This window comes from Micropterus dolomieu, linkage group LG16, assembly GCF_021292245.1.
Source record: "Micropterus dolomieu isolate WLL.071019.BEF.003 ecotype Adirondacks linkage group LG16, ASM2129224v1, whole genome shotgun sequence".
In the NCBI taxonomy this organism is placed as follows: Eukaryota; Metazoa; Chordata; class Actinopteri; order Centrarchiformes; family Centrarchidae; genus Micropterus; species Micropterus dolomieu.
This window is the reverse complement of record NC_060165.1, coordinates 8,429,114-8,451,677: the sequence shown is the minus strand read 5'-3', so window position 1 is coordinate 8,451,677 and position 22,564 is coordinate 8,429,114. Positions and strand designations below refer to the sequence as shown.

Below are 22,564 nucleotides of genomic sequence, written 5' to 3'. Positions count from 1 at the left end.
GTTTCCCACACATAGGCTTACTTTGGCAGGCCGCTCAGGTATATTATTATATTATAAAGTAAATTTGGCGACCCATTATTTTAATACAAAAAAGTTATTGGCAAACATGTAAGGAGCGTAGCTAATAAGGAGAGCTATGTTAACGTTGAATTACAGTTGGTAGCGAGCTTAGAACAATGATCAAGCAAAAGGTGGTTCCAAATTTGTGCAGCCAGAGAAAAGCAACTGCAGGCGCCTGCTTGCTTCCGCAAGGTCTTAATGTTATTTGATGGTGATGTGACATCATGGTGACATCCAACCCCCCCGCAACAGTTGCACTGTTATTCTGTGGGAAACACTGAAGCAAATACTAAAAAAGCAAAAGGCAAAAGAGAAAAACTAAAAGGGGACACAAAGGCAAAGAAAGAAAGACATTTAGAGGTAGCAAAGGGAATACAAATAAAAGCAAGAGAGAACTAAGGAGAGAGAAATGAAGCAACAAAAGCGAAGCACATTAGGCCTGCTCATATAATTACATGAGGTGATTTCCACTGGCACTACTCTCTGCCATTTTACCAACAGTAGGAAGGTCAGTTCAGCTCAGCTCTGTCACCCACGGGACATATTCCAGTTGATATACCCCTCTGCTATTCCATCCATTACTATAATAATTATATCACAGGGCCATCACTCAAGGAATCTGTGTTCTCAGTGTAAATCTCCGGGGCGAGGACTGGGAAACGCAAAAATTCACACAGAAACACAGGGGTGTGAATATAGTGCCGTTTTATGCTAAAACACACGCATAATTTACATCTCCATTGTGTGTGTCCTCTGTGGTTGCTGCTATAAATCTTCAACCTCTCAGAGCTCTGTATGATAAAATATGAAACAGCTAGTCTGCATATAATGAAGGAATGGGCTGACCGACTGATATTCTAATTTCTGAGAACTCCATGATTGGAATTTGAAATTTGTCTTAGCTTAACCATAAAGGGTGCTACACTAAGTATAGCATTTTAGCACTTAAACATAACATATTTATGTTGACATCTGGGGTGGGTAAAAACTTGCTCATATGAGCATGTATCTCAGCTTGCAATATTGAAATGGTTCTAACCAATAATAAAACAGGGCTATGGTGCCTATAGTAACATGGCTAAAACCAGCCAGCACAGAATAATTTGTGTTACTGTGGATAATCCACAGACCTCACTGAAGACAGTTTATCAGGAGCTGCAGTTTTTTCTAGGTCTGTAGATTATCCTGCACATGTAACCATAACAATGTCTTTAAAAATACACGCCTCCATAGATGGGATATGTGAGAAAATGTGTCTTATGATTTGAGTGAACCACCTCTTACTTGAAGTACTGAAGCTTACCCATACAAACACATTATGCTTACATGACACACTATAGATCTACTACAGCACTTCACTTGCTCAAGGTAGAATGACATGCACACACATTAATGCATTTATTCAATGATGAAAACATAAAAAGAGTGACAGCACACTGCTAGAATTTTAAACTAAACTGATGAGTCTGTTGTGGGGGAGAGAAATGGAGATGAAAGTAATAAATGAGAGGAAGTGACTAAAAAGGACCTGCAGAGGAGAGAGAAATGAAGAGAAAAACTGAAGGAACCGTAATACAGCCGAAGGCCATCATGACCTCCACTGTGTATGTGTATAAACCTCCTTCTATGTGATCTCACGTCCGGAAAAATGGTTACAAATTAACCAATAAAGTGCCCTCAGAATAGCACTGGTCAATCACAACAAATGCCAAGGGAAAAGGCATGGGCCATTGTACACACACACACAAACACACACACACCATCTGGACTGGAAACTCATGCCTCCTGTGAAGGCAGGAGACAATATACTTGAGCAGTGTGTTTGTTTTGGCATCCAGCGTGGGCCCGGCTTTATTTTAGGCAGCAGTGAGAAAGACGTCAGTGAGAGAGAGAAAGGGGAGAGAATGCGCCTACGCTCGATTCACTCTAAGTGTGAAAGAGATCCAAGAAGCCCAAATAATTTCTTGGGTTAAATGCTGATCCACCAATAGAGAAATAAGCACAAAATCGACACACACACACACTTCAAGATTTGGAAGGACTAGTCTCAATTACTTTTGCTCCTAACATGCCATTATGTTTCTTTTCCTGTGGGAAAGCATGTTTTTAAAACTGTAAGAGGCCAAAACATTTTCTTACACTCTCAGTGAAAAAACCTGCACCGTGAAGTTTAAACTGAACTGTAAGCTGAAACAAGTCCTGGCAACACAAGAAGAGTTAAAAAGCTAGCAGCAAAAGTGGAACACATTTATATTTTAGGTGTTGAGCTGATGTTCTCATCTAGAGCAACTTAATATTCACAAGCAAGCTGTGCTGACTGTTGAAAACAGTGACCTTTCAATTATGAAATTGTCTTCTACATGAACCATGTGTGATTTAGGGCTGCAAATTATTTTTTTTCATTACCAAGTTGTCTATTTTTGTTGATAATTGTCAATGAAATGTGTAAAAATAGCAGAAAAATGTCACACACTTTATCCCAGACGTCACTTCTTTACATTCCCTGGCTTGTTTTGTCTGACCAACGGCCCCAAACTCAAAAAATTTACGCTGATATAAACTGTAGACAAAACAACATGTTCTTGCAGTGGAAGCCATTCGTACAGTAGTTATGTCATTTCAGATTTTCACTATTTATGGTCTGCATTTTGGTGTATTATTCTAGCTACAGTTTGTCATTTTATAACACTGATACCAACCTTACTGTTAACTGTTCACTGACCTACAGCTGTGTCAGGGCTGTGTTAAGCTACTGCTATTGCAAAACCAACATGTCCACTGCTGCTGCTTCACATTAAACATTTGCAATAGGGATGCACGATAATTATAGATCCGATATAATATCTGCAGATATTGGGCATATTTTCATTAACAGAAGCATATCAGAAAATTAAATTTTGGCCGATTATTTAGCCGTTTAGAATCAAACAATGCTGTAACGTGCGCCGCTGCTGTTGTCGCGCTGTGGGTTTCATCATTAGTTTGTAGGACATTTTAAGCACTCCCAACTTGCCATCTCTCGTCATCTAGAATACATTTTACATGCTGAGGAGTTCGAATTTTCTCCTCGCGACGCTTTCCTCGTGTGAGTACATTCGCTGCAAGTGTTCACACACAACGCGAGAAGGCGATTTTAACACGATAATGTGAATAAACACAACTTGCCATTACTACAGCTGTATGAACCCAAAGTAAACATTTTGCTGTGATTAAATAGCAATAAATGGATCAAACTGATGCTGAAATAACTACAACATGAATTGTTAGACATATGAATTCGTGCTTTGTCAGGTCTGTCAGCAGGACAGCAACTTCTAAAATGTTTGTTTTCTGAATGGAGTTTGGATCGGTCAGGGCTATGCTATGCTAACTTGGTAACAGTAAAGTACAATGATAGCTGAAATAAAGTTACAGACACATGTTTTCTGAACTCACCAGTAGTTCAACCTCCTTGCTATCTTTTCTCCAAGTAATGTCCGGTTTTTATATAAATATGTAAGTCGTAGTCCGACAGAGCTAACGACGCTAACAACAACACTGGCACCGGATGTGCACGGAAGCTAGCTGCTGAGAAGCTCCAGTGAAGATAAATCAACGTTGTAATCCCAAAAACTAAAGTAGAAAGCTAATTTAATAAAAGCAGTTTACTCCGAGCTCCTCCCGCGAGTAAACGGCGTAGTTGTTAGAGCATAATCCAGTCCGACTCTGGGTGTTTATTTGTCCAAAGGTTGCAGCGCTGCTCCCTGCTCCTCTCCCCCAAGTTTAGCAGCTCTCAGCCGGCCAGCAGATTTTCAATCCCCCGCTCTGCCTCCCTCTCCACACGTCGCTCTGAAGCCGTTGGTGACATACGGACAATCTCAACACTGATAGGCTATCGCGATTCACCGTCATGCGACTTTCTCGCTTGAGTTGAAAATATTCAACTCACGCGAATTCCTTCATGTTGACTTCGCGTTGCCGACCCTGCCCCCTTTTCGTTGCTTCGCGCCGCCCGACAGGAAATCGCAGCTCTACGCGTCTTTGCATTGACTTTGTATGTAAACTCACCGCCCCGAACGCTCGCTACGCTTTTGGTCTGAAAGCACCATGAGGTTTTAGGTCAAGACAACACCTGCTTTTATTTTGTGCCATAGACAGCTCACTGTTACAGTGCTGTTTGTAGCTCTGAAAATATATGGAGCTTGGCTGTTACGGTTTTACATAAAAAGAAAAAAAATAAATAAATAAATAAGTGCCACTAAATGTCTATGTCTACATTTGTAAAATCATAATTTTTGTAGAATGAAATGTTATTTGTCTTGTTTAATATCTATTTGTACAACAAATGAGTATAAAAGTAGGGTAGGGTAAAAGTAGTACAGGAGAGACTCTTGAGGAGTGTTCTCGTCAGTGAAATAACATGAATGAAGCCAAAATGAGCTTTAACATATCGGCATATCGAATATCGGCCAAAATCCAATATCGTGCATCCCTATTTTACAACAGGCAAAACATGCAGCGGCTTTAATTGTGAAGCGGTCACAGGAAGCACAATGTAGCCTACTTGTTACAGAGATTTGCTCTGACTGTGATTTTTCATCAAAAATGACTCTACAAAATAGGACAATGGTCTTCTTCAGCTTTTCTTGCTGATCAGCTGATCAGCTTTCAATATTACAGGGAGTAACAGGACAAGAAGAAGCAGCTAAAGTGAGCTGTCGGATGAATAGCTACAGGCGACAGGGATGCATATCAGGCATATGCAGCCTGATGGAAAAAGGACAATTACTGACTGACTTCCTTATTAAAATAGTTTGTTTGGCTGTCTTGTAAACCAATACACCGGTTGCTATTCTGTTATATTTCTGACAAAGGAGCAAAGAGTAATTATTTCCCCCAGAAATCTGGGACTTATAGTATCAAACCACACAAACTATGGTTAGTCTACTCACAGTACATTATGTTGTTTTCCTATATAGCCTATGCTCCAGAAAAGCCATTACACAACACATAAACCCATGCCTTGCCACAAGGAATCTTTTGTTTCTCCCCACTAATCTCATTAGCTTTAACTAATGACAAACAGTATTTAAGTCTGTATCTATCGGTTTTCAATACATAACTCAGAATATGATGAATGCACACTCACTCAGGCCTTTCTATAAGAGGCTATCCTGTGCGAAGAATCACACACACACGCAGCTGGCCATTATATATTGTACGATTCCTACATAAAGCACAGCAAAGCAGAGTAGAGGGGGAAGGAAAATAGTAGAAATATAATTCATGATAACTAGAGTGCAGGGCAGAGACTCAGGACTCCATTAGGTGCTAATAGATTGTCACACCTCAGTGTTCCCCCGAAGTACGATTACACCAGCCAGAGATTGGACAGGAGATTGACAAGCATGAGAGAAATGGATAACCAGAGAGTGTGAGGCGAAGCACCAGACTGCTACAAGGAAGCAGAGGGAATAAAAACACAACAAGTACTTGAGTAATGTTAGAAGGAAAAAAACATCATTACCCAGAGGTACTACTACCCTTTTCCAATCAAAAACAGAAGGCAACATGGATGAAGGTTCCTTCCCTTCGGAGTCCCCTTACAAAATGCCAAGTGGCTGCCATCTTAGGTAGAGCGCTGATTACATTTCTGTTCTTAACTCTTTGGAGCTCATGAAACTGCTTTACCTGCTAGACTGTTTATGTGCAAGCCATGCGTTTGTCAGATCTCAGAATATGAGACTGCCGTGTCTGACAGAAAGAAAGCGTGAAGGGAAATGGGAAATCAAAAGCGCGCTAAAAGATGAGAATGGGACGAATGAGTAAAAGAGGGACTGATCCAGAAATATAGAGAGGGGAGTGGCAGGCTGAATCTGAAGGAGCTGCTTAGCTGGATCCAGTGTAAAAGGCAAAGAGAGCTCTAGAGGATAGAGGAAAAAGGGAGGAGGGAATGAAAAAAAAGGAGGAAGTAAGGAAAGGGCAAACAGGAAGGAAGAAAGGTCCATGAAAGGAGAGCTCATCTTGTTAGCATCCTGACGGTGTGACAATGAATCCTGCCCTTTTAGCTCAGGCATAGTATTATGAGGGAGGGCATAGCCTGAGGTATTGTTTTTCACACTCTCTCTCCAACAGACTTCACAGTCCATTACACCTCACAGGATTGTCAATGTGCTGCACGGTACAGGACAACCAGTACCCCTCTCACTGGATACCAAGTTAGAAAAGCTTGTAAATGTGTATGAGCTAAGTGGGTGGAGTCAGGATAAGCATTACACAATTTCTTTGTTTTGTGTCAAATGTCTGTTGGACAGACGTAACTGTACATTTATTTCAAACAGTGTGGCAGTTCTAGCAAACGGTCCACATTTGTCCCTAGTTCATCACTTCTAAATATTCTCTAAAATCACGTAACGTTATGGAAGCTAACGCTGCCCTTTGCTAAATTAGCCACAAAGCTAATGCCATGTTTCAGTGGAGGAGCGCTAACGTTAACGAGCCATTAAAATATAGTTTCTGACCTATTCTAAATATATCTGCGAGCCGCTTGTCTGCAGTTAGTCGGCGTGTCTGAAATGATTAAACCAGAGTGGACATGTAAATAAACGTGAGCTGAAAAAGAATCTAACATAGCTTCCTGTAGCTCTTCTTTTTGTAACATTGTAGATGTGAAACGCTATAGTCAGAGCCGTAACTGCTCTGGTTGTAGTTCTAACGTAACTCAAAGTTGCAGGTCCTTATTGTACACATTCCTGAAGTATTAGACGCATTCAACAGCAGCTCACTGTATCCTAGACGGCAGGATTTGTCCCGATGGTCGTTAAATGGTTTCACATAGCTTTGGTTAGAATTAAAGAGTGCTGGTAAAGGGATTAACTAGATGTGAATATGCTACATTGAAATTATGGCAGATTATGTGTGAAGTGAAATACACATGCTAATTCTCTCTCACTCTCTCTGTTTGCAGACTGTTGATAAAGTTTCACCTTCCAGTAGCAAATATTTATTGATTGTTGTTTACACAATTAAAAAAAATACACAGTTGAGTAAAACCAGACAGATGTGGCCTGTAACTTGACAATATTACTTCTTGTTAGACACTTGTAGACACTCGACTGTAGATTGCAAGGACATATATGATACAAACAGCTAATGAATAAATAAATAAACATATAGGTATGTAGGGGAATTGAGGATCCATTGCTGGTTAATGGATGCTTCTCCTCACAGTGGGACTCTCTGGTGTAGTATGGCAAATTGATTAACATTAGTTCAGCAGATGCTTGCTTCCATTATGTTTCCAGTGTAATTTCAGGGTTGCTAACATAGTTAGCAAAGCAGGATGTTACTGTTGTTACTGCCCATTCTAAATATCAGATTATATAATTCAACTTGGTGTGTTGATTAGTTTCATCATTTGGCGCTGACTTTTTTGAAATCAACAACAGCAAGCAGTGGAACCAAATTGTGATCACAGATACAACTGGCTATAGGCCTGTCACAATAATTATGTTATCAACTTATTGTACAATATACATTAACTCAACCATTTCTGCTGACCTCGATATTGCTCGTTGTGTTTACATGCATGTTTGTTTACATAAGAATGTAACCAACATTTTTGCCATGGTGCCAGAATAATCAGCAGGGTTTTCTCTACCACATTGCTTCTGTCTTTGTCTGCTCACTGTGAGGTTTCACAGTGGGCGGGGCTCAGATAGCTCCACACACATATATTTGCCAACTTGGGGACTTCTTGCTAGATTTAGTGGCTTTTCAGACCCTTTGGCGACTTTACTTCTTCAAAGCAACTCAGCAATAAATTTAGCAACCTATTCAGACCATCATGGAAAAGGAGAGAAATATATATACAAATATATTGTACTGTAATTCATTCCCATGCATGCTACACGGCTCTTATGCCAACTTTTCTCTTGCACCAGTGTGCATGTAGGTTTGAGCTTCTTTCTCAATCTCTGGATCTTTGGATAAGAGTGTTTGTAAATGTGGAAATAGTTTGATCTTTATTTGTATTTTTTTTTAAGATTTCTCTATGTACCCTATCTCTTTCTTGCTGCAACCGACACAACCCCTTATGCTTTATGCAAATGACTGCGATGCAAATGAATGGCTTTAAAATGACAATAATATTGTTTATTGCAATTATTGCTGGAACAATATATAGTAGAACAAAAGTAGTTACAGTGACAGGCCTGACTGGGTATTATTATAGCTTTTAAGTTGAGTTGAGCGACACATTACTGCTTCAAGTAATAACCATAACACATCAGGGTTGTGTTGACTGCCACAGAACAAACAAAAGCAATGCACAAAACCAACATCCTGCAAGACTGAAACCACAAAGCACACTGATATCACAGGATCAGGGCTGCATAGTCCGAGTTTTTGACTCGCATTTGATAGATAACTGCTCAAAATAATGTTAATAGCTAGTAAAAAAGCTATAACTAAAAAATGGTGGAAGGTGGAACCTCCTACTTAAGAACAATGAACAGAGATAGTAGAGGAAATCTATATAATAGAAAAACTGACAAATCGTTTCAGATTGCAAGAAACACAACTGGCTGACAAATGGGAGAAGTGGACATTGTTCAAGATCCAAATCAGCATCGAAGAATAATGAAAACATATCTAACTCAATGGGAACGGTTAGAATAGACTGACTGATGAAAATATAACTCCCAACTGCATTTTCTTCCCTATCTTTATTTATATCAAAGTTTTTTTGTTTGTTTGCTTTTGTTTCTTCTTTCATATATAGTTGTCCTGCCTTTTGACCCATGACTGAGTACATGTTCAACTGTTTATTCGACATGTAAAGATTTCTAACAATAAAAAATGAAAGTGAAAAAAATCTACTGTGAAAGAAACATTCCATCACACTCAATTGCCAGATGCTTTTTTCTAAAGCGACCTTCACTAAATGCATTCAGTCTCTGCAGGAACAAAAGCAAGATGTCATCAAAAGCTCCTGCTACATTCACCATTTTGTATACTAGCAGAAACAGTGGGAAAGATACTGTAGATAAGAAATTGAGAGGGGGAGGGTAGTATCACCACAACACAACTTTTTACTCATTGTTGATTCCTTGCTCTTGGTGCTGCAAACATCCTTACTACCTACAGGTACTGTTTAACAATGAGCTGAATGCCATAAGTTCAGGGCTTTTCTCTGAAAACTGATGGGTACAGGAAATCTCCCACTGAAATTAGAAGCAGCTTGTGGGAAACCAAAAACCAATTTAACAACAACAACAACAACTGAACACTGTACAACAGTTCAGATCCTGATAAGTTTTCACTTTAACAGGCACAATATGAAGCAATGACTGCATACATTTGGGCCAACAACAGAGCAACTAACTAATACGTCATGTATGATGACTCAAATTCTTTAAATAATTGTTTGAGATCTCAGTGAGAGTTTGCTATTCTTTCAGTAAGAAAATTGTCCTTAAAGAAGACTAAAAGTGCCTTTGCATACTCACGTAGGAAATGTTTCTCCAATAAGGCAATTTCCAGGTGACCTTTGACTTCATTGAGTCGGTCTGATTCCAACCTCTGGAAGTCCTGGATGGCCGCAGCCATGGTGGGAGACCCCGAACCTGCCTGTGCACACACACGCACACACATTTTGCATACAGTACATATGCACACACACCCACATTCACATTCCGACACACACAAAACAAAAGATGATGAGATTTGGCTTTAGAATAAAAAAAATTACTTGACAACAAAATCCATACAAGAGAACGTACAAGTAGGGATATCCCATGTGATCTAACACATGCAAACACAGATACACACACAGATTAGCACGGCGCCATGACTCACGCTAACGTTTCCTGTCCCGGTGTAAGTCCAGCTGGAGCGAGATAGGAGGAGGAAGGCAAAAGAGGAGAATCCCTCTCTTCTGACTAAAGCAGCAACACTGATGACTCACACACCTCTGACTAAGGGCTTTAACCCTGACACGCACAGCTAGCAACACAACATCTGTGTACGAGGACAGTGTGAATGACAAGGATTGAAAGGTGACGACTTTGTAAGAAAGGAGAGGAATGAGGGACAAAGTGTTAGGGGGGAAAAAAGGAGGGATGAGTGGGTGATGGAGGGAGAGGAAAGGAAAGAGCGAGAGGAGAGGAGAGGTGGCTGTGATAGCGGATGATGAGCACTGCAGGTTGAGCATCGCTGCTCGACTACAGCAAGGGTCCTTTAAAAGACTCCTGCCACACGCGCACACACACTCTGCAGCAGCTTTTCCCTGACAGCAACCAGCATGGTTTGTGTGTGCCTGCATAGACACACTGCAATGTATTTAGCTGATGTACTCTCTGCAAAAGAGAGAGCACACAAGGGAGAGAGGGAGAGAGAAAGAGAGAGTGTGAAAAAGAAGGAAAGGAGGAAAGAGAGATATAGCACTAAACTGACATTGACCTGAAAAAAAATGGGCTTTGGGAGAGAGCCAAAGTCCAACAAGGCATGCGGAGATATAAAGACACCAATATGGAGAGAGTGTCCCTGAATAAAGAAGCACTTCAAAGAAAACAAATGAGAGCCCCGTCTAGAAGTGTGTCACGGAGAAGAAAAAGGGTGTCGACCGAGAAAGAGAGACACCGAAAGAGAGGGAGGGTATGAGAATTAAATAGATGCAGGGGATAAAAGAGAGAGAAGGCGAAAGAGATAGACAAGGACGCTGTGGAGGAGATGAAAGGAGCAGACAGTGGGAGTGAAAGTGGAAGTTTTGCTGCATTGCTATCGCTCGGCGACAAAGCTCTTTGGCTTAGAATTTGTCAGCTTTGTTTGTTTTTCCCCCCCCAAAATGTCTAAGTTGCTAGTGGTTTGATCCAAGGACAACACATAGCGTGAGAAAACCTTCATGTCGTTTAATGCTGTTGTCAACTCTCAGTCAGAACCTACTGGTTATCAAAAGTAGGTCAAGCCCTGACGTCACCCTGGGCGATTATCGGCTGATTAATTATTGTGATCCCCCTCTCCCTCTTTCATGACTGTGGCTGATGTGGGCATAGGAATCTCACTCTGTCCTGCTGCAAAACTCCATTATCTTTTTATTACTGAATGCTGCAGACATGACCATAAAATGTATGCACACACATGAAAATCATCATCTCATGAAATTCTTAAAGCATCAGTGTCGTTGTGTTTCCCACAGGATTTTAAGAGACTATGGGGGGTGGCCCTCAGACCCTCTCAAGTTAAATTAATTAATTTGGTGCAAAATTAAGAGGCTATCTAGGAACATACGAACATTTACAGTTGTTTTTTTTTTTAACTTTTATTGACACATGTAATGTGTTTTATACTTTCTGTGAATATAATCCAATTAATCTTATTTCCATCCTGTATAGACACCTTTTGAAAAACGGATGTTGTCACATGTGTATCCTCGCCCTAAATTCATCATCTCCGACCCAAATTGATAAATAATGTTGTATGTGGTTCTCGTATCGCGTAACATGAAGACTTCACAGCCTCTCTTCAGGTAGGACTCTCATACTGCAACACTTGTCTTTGTAAAGAGAGAAAATGACAGGAGAAAGTCGCTAACCAGCCTGTCAGCACGCACTGGTGCATTTCAGTGGATTTACCATAAACGCTTTACTACGTGTGCACTCCAAATTTTGGTGTGGCTAGCTTAATTGCCTTCACAGAAACGAGTGACAGAAACAGACCGTAAGCGTTATCATACCTCAAAAGAAAAGTGGTTGTCTCGAATCAGATGCCAAAGTGTGTGAGTGTACAAGCTTACAGCAGCATGGAGAAGCGCCCACAAAACACAACGTTAGAGGTCTGAAATTTTATGAAATGTGTAAAAAATATTTTCGGATAATTTTGAAACTGGTGGAACAAATTAGACTGTGAAGGGCCGCCATGGTTTCGTTAATTATTGGGCAACACTGAGTCAGAGCTACTGTACTCATCCTCACACCCACTCTGTTAGTACTGCTGAAGGTGCACATAAGGTCAGTGAGCACAACAGATTCTCTAAGCCCCAACTATTGTTAATATTCAATTTCATTATATAACCCGTTATATTGTTACAATAAAATGTACCCACGTACTTAAAACAGTCCCAGAGGCTAGATAATCGTTCTTAAATACTTTAAGTACTTCCACACTTGCACCACTGGACCGAATATTGCACCTCTCTTCTGTCCTGCTTCTCTTCAATGAGCTTGATGAACTCAAGATTTCAAATACATAATCTGAAACCCCCTTCTTTGCCTCTTGCTTAAAGATTTCTACTAACTGATCTCCCTAACCTCCTGCTCATGCTCGACAGTCATCCACTGTACTTTTCATTTTATCCGTTTCTCTCTTCATTCCATTTTTCCTCTCTCTGTGCTCGGCTCTCTGGAGGGACCTTGTCCACAGGGTTGTATGGTTGCCTCTGACACAGAAATGTCTGGTTTATCCTAGAGAACAGCTCCAGGGATCTCAAACGCCTCGTCCATACTTTATCTTCTATGTTGTGAAAATGAGTGTGCTTTTAAGGCTCGGTGTGAGTCTCACAGTAGGAGGGGAAATACAGAAGGTGTGATTTCAAGGCCTTGTTCTGCTCATAAACACAAATAACACAAGTGACCTTCTCCATGTTGGGCAGATTGTTTGTCCAGCAGGCTGGTGGTAGCACTTCGAGCAGCCATGTCCAAATATGAAAAAGATATCTGACAGACCACATTTGTGTACCAGTACTTGTTAATGCAATTTTTATTTTTTACTGTGTGTGGCTGTAAAGACATCCAGACAAATAGAGCATCTGCTAACTGCTTTAGAAAGGGTCATCTGGAGCCATTTACCAAATAAATAAGCCAGTGGAATAGTGACTATAATGTGTCAATATCAGGCGTTTATGGCACACTGTAGTATATTGTTATGCTGTCAAATTATTAACTGTTTCACACACACACCCCAACTGAAACCAAACACCATCCTCCCTACCCAACCTGCTTTCCTGTTAACCCTGTAATTTCCTGACTTGTAAAATGGAACGCATAACAAAATTGCCTGAGACAATGTCAAGATTTTTAGCAGAGTGTACAATTTTGCCATACTTGCACACATTTAAAAAGTCACTTTAGATAAAAGTTATGCTCAGACAAGACCTACATTCTCACCACAGTACACAAATCCGAACCACCACAGTGATTTAAGCAGCAGACTTCTTGGTAAAGATGACCACAATCCTCTGGAGCAGCATCACAATTAAAAGGTGCAATGCACAGCTCTTAGTTAGTTGATGAAATTAAACCTGCATGTTTATATATACTACTAAGTCAAAATCATAATAAAATACCTGCCAGTTTGACGTTAGTTAATTTTTCAATAGAGATTAGATTACAGTTCTCAACGGTAAACGAATACAGTGGTGAACAGTTTTATTAATTTTTTACTTTAGCCCTTACTGTGACACTGAAAAAGACAAGAGACTTGATTTTAAATCCTAAAGCTCAAGTACTCGTGACCCAGTATGATTTCAGCATGGAGTGGCATGTTGGAGAGCTGTTCATCACTGATAGTTGGTTAAGTGACTTCTACATGTAATTTTAAATACATGAAAGTGAGGCTTTGAGGGGCTTTTCATTTGAAAGTCAAATGCATCTAACCAAAATGTACACATATACAGAAGGAAAACAGATGTACATGAATATGCTTAAATGTATGTTTTTGATAGGAATGCTCATTATTCAATAAAAAAATTGCCAATCAGGCTACATAATTGGATTCTTAATTTAGTTATTAGTCATTCTAGTTAAACAAAGTTTTGAGTTGAGATTGAGAAAGGACCTCTATTTAGCATAAGGTTCTCAGATACTACTACAGATCTTTTAGAAGTTGTAGCAGGTGTAATGAGGCCATACTGAATAGATTTCCAGTTTATTTACCCAACTAATTCTAACTTAAGTCCAAAAAAAAGGAATAACTTGTCTGCATTTTCCTACTGTGCTTTAGATAAATGATTCAATGACACAAAGTGTGACAGACGCAGTGAGGAAGCCACCTATTCTAGCAGGAACAGTGTGGAGAGGCCGGTGAGGTCGTATGCAGTCCTCTGTGTGATGACTGAATACCATCTGCCCAGTGACATTCTACCTATTTAGTATGGATGACACAGGCTAGTTTGTCAAAAAGTCTCAGTGCATGTATTCTGCAGCCAAAGGCCACACGTTGCCCTCATTTTAACAGATGAGGCAATGAAGGTGATGTTCCTAGAGAGTGAAGAGACTGGTATCATTGCCGTCTAGGTGGGCTCCACTGTGTCAGTAGAGACCTATGAAGGGCACTTCACAAGGAAGATAAGATTTCCACCACGCAAGCTTTATGGGAGAAAGAAAGTTCATGCTGTGTGTGTGTGTCCCAGCAGGGATAGGAGCTAGCTTGCTCTATTTTGGGCCTTCAGAGTGTGACTCATCAGTGCCGCGATGTGGGCGATGCCTTCCCTGTTGGCTGGTATTCAACGTAGGCAAACACCACTGCACATACAGACATACAAACACCAGGCGGGCACAAGGGCATACATGCAAATACAGATCCATGTTGCACATGCCCACATGTATGCTAAAAGTGGCCATAGTCAGCTAAATCACAGAAAAAAAGCACATTTAATACTGTTTTATTCTTGTGGGCACACTGAGGCCTGGTGATGTTTTTTGTCTTTAAGTACCACACATTTACCACCCAGCCTTCTGCAGCTTTTATTCAGAGGTCATATCTTCTGTTTTTTGAGGAGAAACAAAGAGAAAATGAAGCAAGATCCCTGGGGCCTTCATTCAGGAAATTATACAATCAAGTGACTAATCCAGTGTTTTTAAATCCTGGTATCTTGCCATCAGTGCAAGTGCATGATGATGACGACAATACTGGTGTTTTAGTCAACCAAAAGGGTGAGAGAGCTACAGATATCATGAAATATGAACAGTATGTAGCGTGGGAGGAAGAAATATCTGAAAACATGATCTGGATTCTTTTTTTTTAGGCTGGGGAGTTCATCTCCTCCACTCTAGACATCTCAGAGTCCAATCATCTGAGGCTCAATTCCTGTCCTCTAGTCTTTTTTTATCAATTTCCCTGCTTTAATCTTTTCTCTCCCATTTTTCATCCCCTTCCTGCTATCCAATATCTGTTCATCTCGCCACTGCTTTCACCATTTCTCCTCTTGTCTGCTGCTGATTGCTATGTTATATACGCTGTCATTTTTATTTATCATGACAATCCCTCCCATTCCCCAGTATAAACAAAAACAAGTGGGATTACATCAAACAAAATAGTGTCCTTTTTTTAGCCATAAACATTTATTAAGCAAGCTAAAGATGCTAAAACAACATCAGAAAGTCGAAACAGGGGTTAGTGCATCTCCCTCCCTCTGTTGTTTGTGTTTCGCTGACATCAGAGCTTCCTTTTCAGACAGAATAATTCATGAGTACATGAAAAAAAATGCAGCCATGTTAGTTCGTCCTAGCCAGTCTAGGCTAAATGCATATATATAAAACCAAAAGTAAGATAACCATTTACTCAGTATGATAATGACGATAAATACAGAGACAGAGAAATATAAAGAGGGAGAGTGACAGAATATAAGAGAAATGGAATGAAAGGGAATAACCTAGGAATCAGTATAACCTAGGTAAAATCAAAGAAAAAAACAAACAAACAAAAAAAAACACCTTTCTGCTTCCTCCATGAAACGTGATCAACTGCGAATGTGGCCACAAGAGCCCAGCCCAAACACACACACACACACACACACACACTGTATATGTAAGCACTCACAGGGTCTCGGAGGAGGTCCTCTGTGTCTCGCAGTGCTGCTCTGGGCTTCAGTTGCATTTCGTCGCTACATTCGTTGTCGGAGGCAGGTGGCGACTCGGCCAGATCCGGGAAGTCGTCTCTTGTCCTGGGGCCTCGAAAGCGGATCTTGTCCAGCCGCTTTAGCATGGTCAACACCGCGCACCTGGGCTTTACCTTAACATGGCGGACGGCAACCCTATGGGGACACAAAACACAACGGGTATTGTTAGTATGGCTGTGTGGAAAACTTTTTTCCCCAACCATATCAAAACCCCATATATAGAAAATAATATATTAGATTTTGGAGGGGTAGTGTTGTGTAGAAAGTACTGCTGACACCAATCACAGATATAGAGCATACAAAAATACATGTTTTACAGCTGGGGTCCCAGAGACCCCAAACTACATTAATGTGTCATTTTCTGTAATGGACCCCTGAAACATGTCGTCAGAATGATGTAAGCAACACTCATAATATTAGGAAACGTTGGAAATGATCAACCTTATGAAACAATATTATGTTTGTTTTTGAGCTATGAAAGAGGGCCAGGTCCAAAGAGGCTATTGGGGCTACAGAAGTACACAATTATAGGATTACCAACAACATACAATCTCCTTTGAATACCCACAGCAGTGTTTCCCACAGACAGACCTTACTTGGGCAGGCCACCTAGGTATATTTGGCGAGCACTTTTAGCATTTTGCAGAGAAAAACAGAGAGAGTTGTTATTCATTACCGTTACAAGGCGCAGACACAGAGGATATTTTACAAGCACGGGCCAGGTATAGCAACAGTGAACATATTACAGATGTCATTAGTTTCATTTTGATAGGCTACATCATTAACAAGCCTCCTCCACATGCGGCGCACCTGCTGCTGAAAACAGAATTGCGGGGAAAAAAAATCCAGAAGACCAGTTCTGTCTCTTTTTGGCAACTTTATAAACGTACTGCTGATGGAGAAAGTCAACAGAGCAGAGCGCAGAGCGAGAGCGAGAGAGAGAGAGAGAGAGAGAGAAAGCTGGTGTGTTTGCAGCAGAGATGTAGGTGTGTGCGTGAGTGAGTGTGGGGAAAAGAGAACTGAAAGGAAAGGGAGCAGATTCTATTAGTGAGTAACAAAGACTAAAATAAGAATTAAAATGGTGAAATAAGAATTAAGCTAACAGAAGTTGTCTGTCATTCTGTGGGAAACAGTATCTTTGGGTTTTTGACAAACAAGACTAAGAGTCTACAGCCATGCTTTCCGTTTTTCATCTCATAGCTTATACTATGAGCTCTGCAAACTCCGTATTTATCTCAATCTGAGGTTGCTCGATCCCTACACCCATTCAAATTTCCGTACCACATTTTCCCCAAGGCGACATATGACATAACACACGCCAACCTCTAACCTTTCATTCTACTGAGTCTCTAACCTCATCAGTGTTTGCATTCTGCTCTCCCCTTCAGCCTACACGGGAAGATGGAACCAGTAACCCTATTAGAGCCATGACAACCACATCCTTTCACTCCTCTGGCAAACGGTTGTCTGCAGCAGATATGCTGACCTTTTTACTGATTTTATTTATATAGCTGGAGCAGTGGCAGTAGTTGTGAGAGGCTGTGAAAGGCTTAATGGTGGTGTTTTGGTATCAAGGGCCGAGGTGTAACGATGACAGAACAGGGCGTGTTTTTGTCATCAAACACAAGAGTCATAAGAGTCAAGCTACTGCAGCTTTTCCCCTGCCTTCAGCAGCAGTAGTCTGATACTGCAGTAAAATTAATCCCACTCATAGAAACTAAATACAGACATGGTGACCTCATTAATGTTTGCCAAAAGTAAGCTAATATAAGCCAATTACTGTACAAATGTGGTAGAGATCATGATTACCATCTAAACGGGAGCCATTCTGAAACCACAACAGGTGCTGAACTGTTACTGGCTGAACCTACAAGTAAACACTAATGATAGCCTCCTCACTGCTACTAGGTCACAAATGTCCCCAGCCTATTAAACTCTGACTCCACCCAAAGTGTTGCCTTTCTAGCCACCACCTCCATTAAGTCCTATCATTGAATGAGAAATGCTGACAGAAAAAAAAAACAACAGTGAGACTCCCCTGTAGTACTACGAGAAGGTAATTCCTGATATGACCGAATGCAGGATGCCAAAAGAATGTCACAACAATCGATCATCATTTCCAGCAGCCAAGCATGGAGCAACTGAATGTGTTGTCAACATGACTGTGTTGCTTTCTGACTGCAGTGATTTGTCATTTGGGAAGGGATTAAGTGTTCTTCGTGTAATCCTCAGAGATGACTTAATCTGCTTGATTAGAGGACTAGTTGTCACACTGCAAAAAAATGGTTATCTGACTGATAACCTGTCTTTTTCTTTATGAATGATTGGTTAACCGATGAAGATGACCGGCTTGTTGTTGGAATGGCAACCAGCCTTTTTTTGTACGATGACTAGGCCTATGCATTCATTTAGGTTTCACTTTCTTTGCAAGTAAGACAATGGGAACACTCCAAATCCCTTATGTGATTAATCCGCACTCCTCGATCTTCACAGGACCCGGAAATTGATCCGACACTCCGATGCTCTAATCCTGCCCCTAAACTTCCTGTTGGTGATTCTTGTATAAATAAGGCATGTTTGTATGCACTCATTAGATTGAGCCACTAACATCACAATGGAAAGTTCAAAGAGGCCAGTACAGATTTGAGAAAGCACCACGTCACTGATGATCTTGGAACTTCAGGTCCATCTTGGACGTGAAGGGGCTTTCCAATAGGACAATGATCCTAAACAAACATTGGAAGTGGTTTGGGAATGTTTTAATGCCTTCGCAAAGTACTTACCACAACCTCATTGAAAATGTGTTGACAGCCCTGAAAAGACCATGCAAGAAAACCACTTTGAATTCTACAGATTCTGCCAGGATGAGTGGTTAACGATCCAACCAGCAGTCTTCCGGAAACTTGGAAGAAAACGCATACCAAAAGTGGCTGACTGAGGTGCAGTGACATGCAACCAAAAACCAGCTGTGCTGTATATTTTTCACTCATTGGATATTGATAGATTTTCAGAAGACACACAATTTCTTTGTTAAGAAGCCTAATTTGGGAATGTTTTTTGTGAAAAAGGAAGAGCGGTTTCCAATCATTTTGCAACAGTTGCATACGGATATGCATATTAAAATAACAGCAAAAATTATAATCCCAATATTGTCATTATACAGTACATGTCCTTTACAAGTGTATGTTGCAGTTGACTGTATTGCAATGAGAGATATACTATATTTACATAATCCCTTTACCCTAAAACATTTTCACATATTATTCTGATCACATCCTGAATTATTAAATAATACATTTACAAGCAGAATATCACTAAATACAGACACAAATAACAAATTTGGCATGTGGCAAAACAAAAAAGTGGAAATACTAGGCTCACTCCAAGGAATCAAAAGATTCTACAGAAACCAACTGACAGACTCTCCTTGCGTCTTTAGTAGGAGGCACTAGGAGGATGTGCGGAAAAGGCCCAAGTGAAGGTAATGTGGATAAGGGAATTGAGATGTACCCACAGAGAAGCAGACAGACAGGTATTCTGACAGGTTTTTTGTCCATGAACTTAAAAATTTTAGAAACAAATATTTTATTTTCTAGACAACCCACTGACATGGGTAGAAGTGGAAAATATACAGGTGACTGGGTCGATCTTTCTTCGCTGCGAGGTGACCGCAAACATGGTGAGTGGCAGCTTAATAAACACTTCCACAGGACAGGACACCTGTCACAATGAAATGTTTTCCCACAATAATCATCTGAATGCACTTACAGCCAGCTCTGTGCAACAGCTCAGTGCGCCGCTGGTCAGCACAGTTACCTACCATTAAATCAAGCCATAACAATACTGACTAATGAAAACAGGATTGACCAATTTGAAAATGAGAAAGAAATTGAGATTTTCATTCAGAATTCCATTGGAAAATGGAACAAACAAATCACACTGCACTCAGTTTGTAAGTAAGTGCTATTAATATTTATGAAACAGCCATAATTTGTATAAACAAAGCTTATACTTCAGAGCACATTACTTGTTCCCATGCATCCTCGCCTCTTTTTACTGCAGTGTTCTTCAGGCTACCTCTCCTTTATTTATTTCCCATTTTAAAGATTTCTTTCTCTGGTCCAGAGGCAGTTTCAACCACAACACTATCTTAAATAGGAGAATGAAAAGATTAAAAGAGAGGACAGGAACAGGAGGAGGAGGAGATGGTGGAGGAGGAAGGGGCTTTGGCTCAAGGTCTGATCGCTATGTAAAAAAAAGGCCTTGTGATATATTTGCTCGTTATGTACAAACATAAAGACACCTCCATCCACCTGAACCTAGTCATTGCTAACACAACTGCGAGGGGAGAGGCTGGTGCAGTCATAAGACACTGCAACAGAGAGGCAAAGATATGCACAAACATTTGCACCCAAAACAAAATGACAACACACACATGTGGAGAGCGTTTTTTTTGTTTCTGCATACATTAGTTAAGGGTGAGTAGCTTTACAAGCCCAGTGTGTATCCACTGTACAAGCCTAACATACTGTATCTGAGTGAGTGAGTGAGTGAGTGAGTGAGTGAGTGAGTGTGCTTATGTCTGTCTTAGTAATCTTCTGCTAATGACCTGTAGTAGCTTGAGGTTACTCTTGGTCACACTCGCAATAACAGCCAGTCATTTATGGACATCAAGCTGTAAGAGGTAGTCTAATAGAGCTTTCCATAAGAGCCAGCTGCCAGCCAAAGAGCTGACTACCCATTTAAGTTCAGCTGCTACTGTATTAATTTTTGATTGTAATAAAATAGTTGTGCGATTCGCCATGCGTGTACATTTTACAAACATTAGCCTCCGCTTCAAAACAATGCGAGTATGATATAGAGAAACATGCCTGTCTGTCTGCATCAGTCCCGCCCCCATGTCGTTCATCAGTGTGTGTGTGTTTGCACTTCATAATGGCCTGACGTTTAATGGCAGAGTACATTAATATGAAAATATAAAAGACACTTGACAACATTATTCGTTTGTGACAATCACATAGCGACAGTAATCATAGTTAACTAGCAAACAATGTTTCTTCTCAAACGAGCCATAACTTTCCTCTTACGCATGTGTACACAGTGATAGTCCACAGTGATAGACAATAACAGTCAGTTCATTACATTGTCAACATCTGTTATATTGTGGCTTTTGTTTGTTTTGTTTTTCTGTTAATGTCCTTGTGTTTTTCAAATTTGCAAAACATTTTGGTTATGCAGTTCTTTGACACATCTCGGCCACCTAATCCTTTGGTCAGTACAATATAAGCAAACAGCGTCATCCCAAGGTCCTAGTGCCCAGAGTCAGACCGTAAAACCTATTTTAGTTTACTTACGTAAAGAAAAACTGAAACTTAAGAAGCTGGAACCACTGTATTTTTACTCATTCTGTTTGCGGCTTTCGGGTCAATTATTTTTTTTGCAGGTGTGGTAAGTGATTCTAATCCAATCCATGTCTTTTTGTTTTATTCAGCAAATTTGTCCTCACGGTTTGCGTGTGCGCTGTAAAAAAGTCAGGTGTTTGTTTCCCTTTTCTAGAGCCAGGGCTGTGTACAAAGTGGCCGGCACCCGACCACACAACCGTACTCCAGCTGTTCCAGCCATGATTTGTGTGTCATGCAACATTAAATGACTTGCCCACGGACATTCAGCTTACTCTCCAGTTCACCAAGATACGCTCCTTTTGTGATGTAAGCTATAGCGGCAGGAGAGTTGAGAGTTTCACTGTCTGTAGCTTGTGTGCTGGCTCTGGGACCGTCTCGCACTGGGACCGTCTCGCATTAGTTACATTACTCGCAGTGTCGTTGTTCACTCTATATCACGGTATTTATCATGGTAGTGGATATTTCCATAATCGCTTATTCCACCTTTAACTAATTGTTTTTGCTCCAAGTCATTACATCTTAAAATCGAAAAGCAACTCTCATTCTAGCTGAGCAGCCCTTTGTATTCACCAAGCTGCAATTTTTTCATATGTACATCCTTGCTGGTAACCATAATTATGCATTTTTTATGAGTGCTATTATAGTGATCACATTCTTTTATGTATTAGTATCAGGGCATGGCTGCTTTCATCGGAGTATCACTTTAGCTTACAGTGTACACTGAACGGTAGGCTAATAAACCTAAGTGTTCTCATCTTATTTTAATAACTATTCAGGTGCATGGCCTAACTATCACTCATGGCTATCTACATCTTTAAGAGGATATTGGTACAGTATAGCCACGTGAGATCTGAGTAGCTCTTTCTACGATTACATCCTATATGGCTGTTGCCAATCAACCATGCATGAGAGGGAGGGGGCAGTGGAAACAACCACATACTGTTGAGTACAAAACAGGCTAGAGCACTCGCACAAGTAGGCCACTTTCTGTGCGAGTGTATTTTCTGGGACATTAGGCAGCCAGGATGTGTTTCAGAGTAACAGAAAGTTTGATAATAACGGCTTGTTAGATGACCACAGTGTAGTGTTTCAGCTTTGGTGACTGATTCGAACCTCGTTTACTTTAACAAGTGCTCTTAATTAAATGTGCAGCATAAAACCATGCAAGGCCCTATTCTGGTCATCATTACCCAGGGCTCTTGGTTTCTGCAGAAACAAGGCTCAGTAC

General features: G+C 40.6%; 1 protein-coding gene across 2 annotated transcripts in view; it reads right to left on the bottom strand.

The window, feature by feature from the left end:
* The window catches only part of gramd4a (GRAM domain containing 4a), a 55,908-nt gene that overhangs the window by 30,905 nt on the left and 2,439 nt on the right, over window positions 1–22,564 (bottom strand). For both annotated transcript variants that reach the window (XM_046071926.1, XM_046071924.1), the window contains exons 2-3: window positions 15,856–16,069; window positions 9,549–9,669 (exon numbers count right to left, since the gene is read on the bottom strand). In XM_046071926.1, the coding sequence (XP_045927882.1) occupies window positions 9,549–9,669; window positions 15,856–16,069 (335 nt within the window). The remainder of the gene's footprint in view (window positions 1–9,548; window positions 9,670–15,855; window positions 16,070–22,564) is intronic.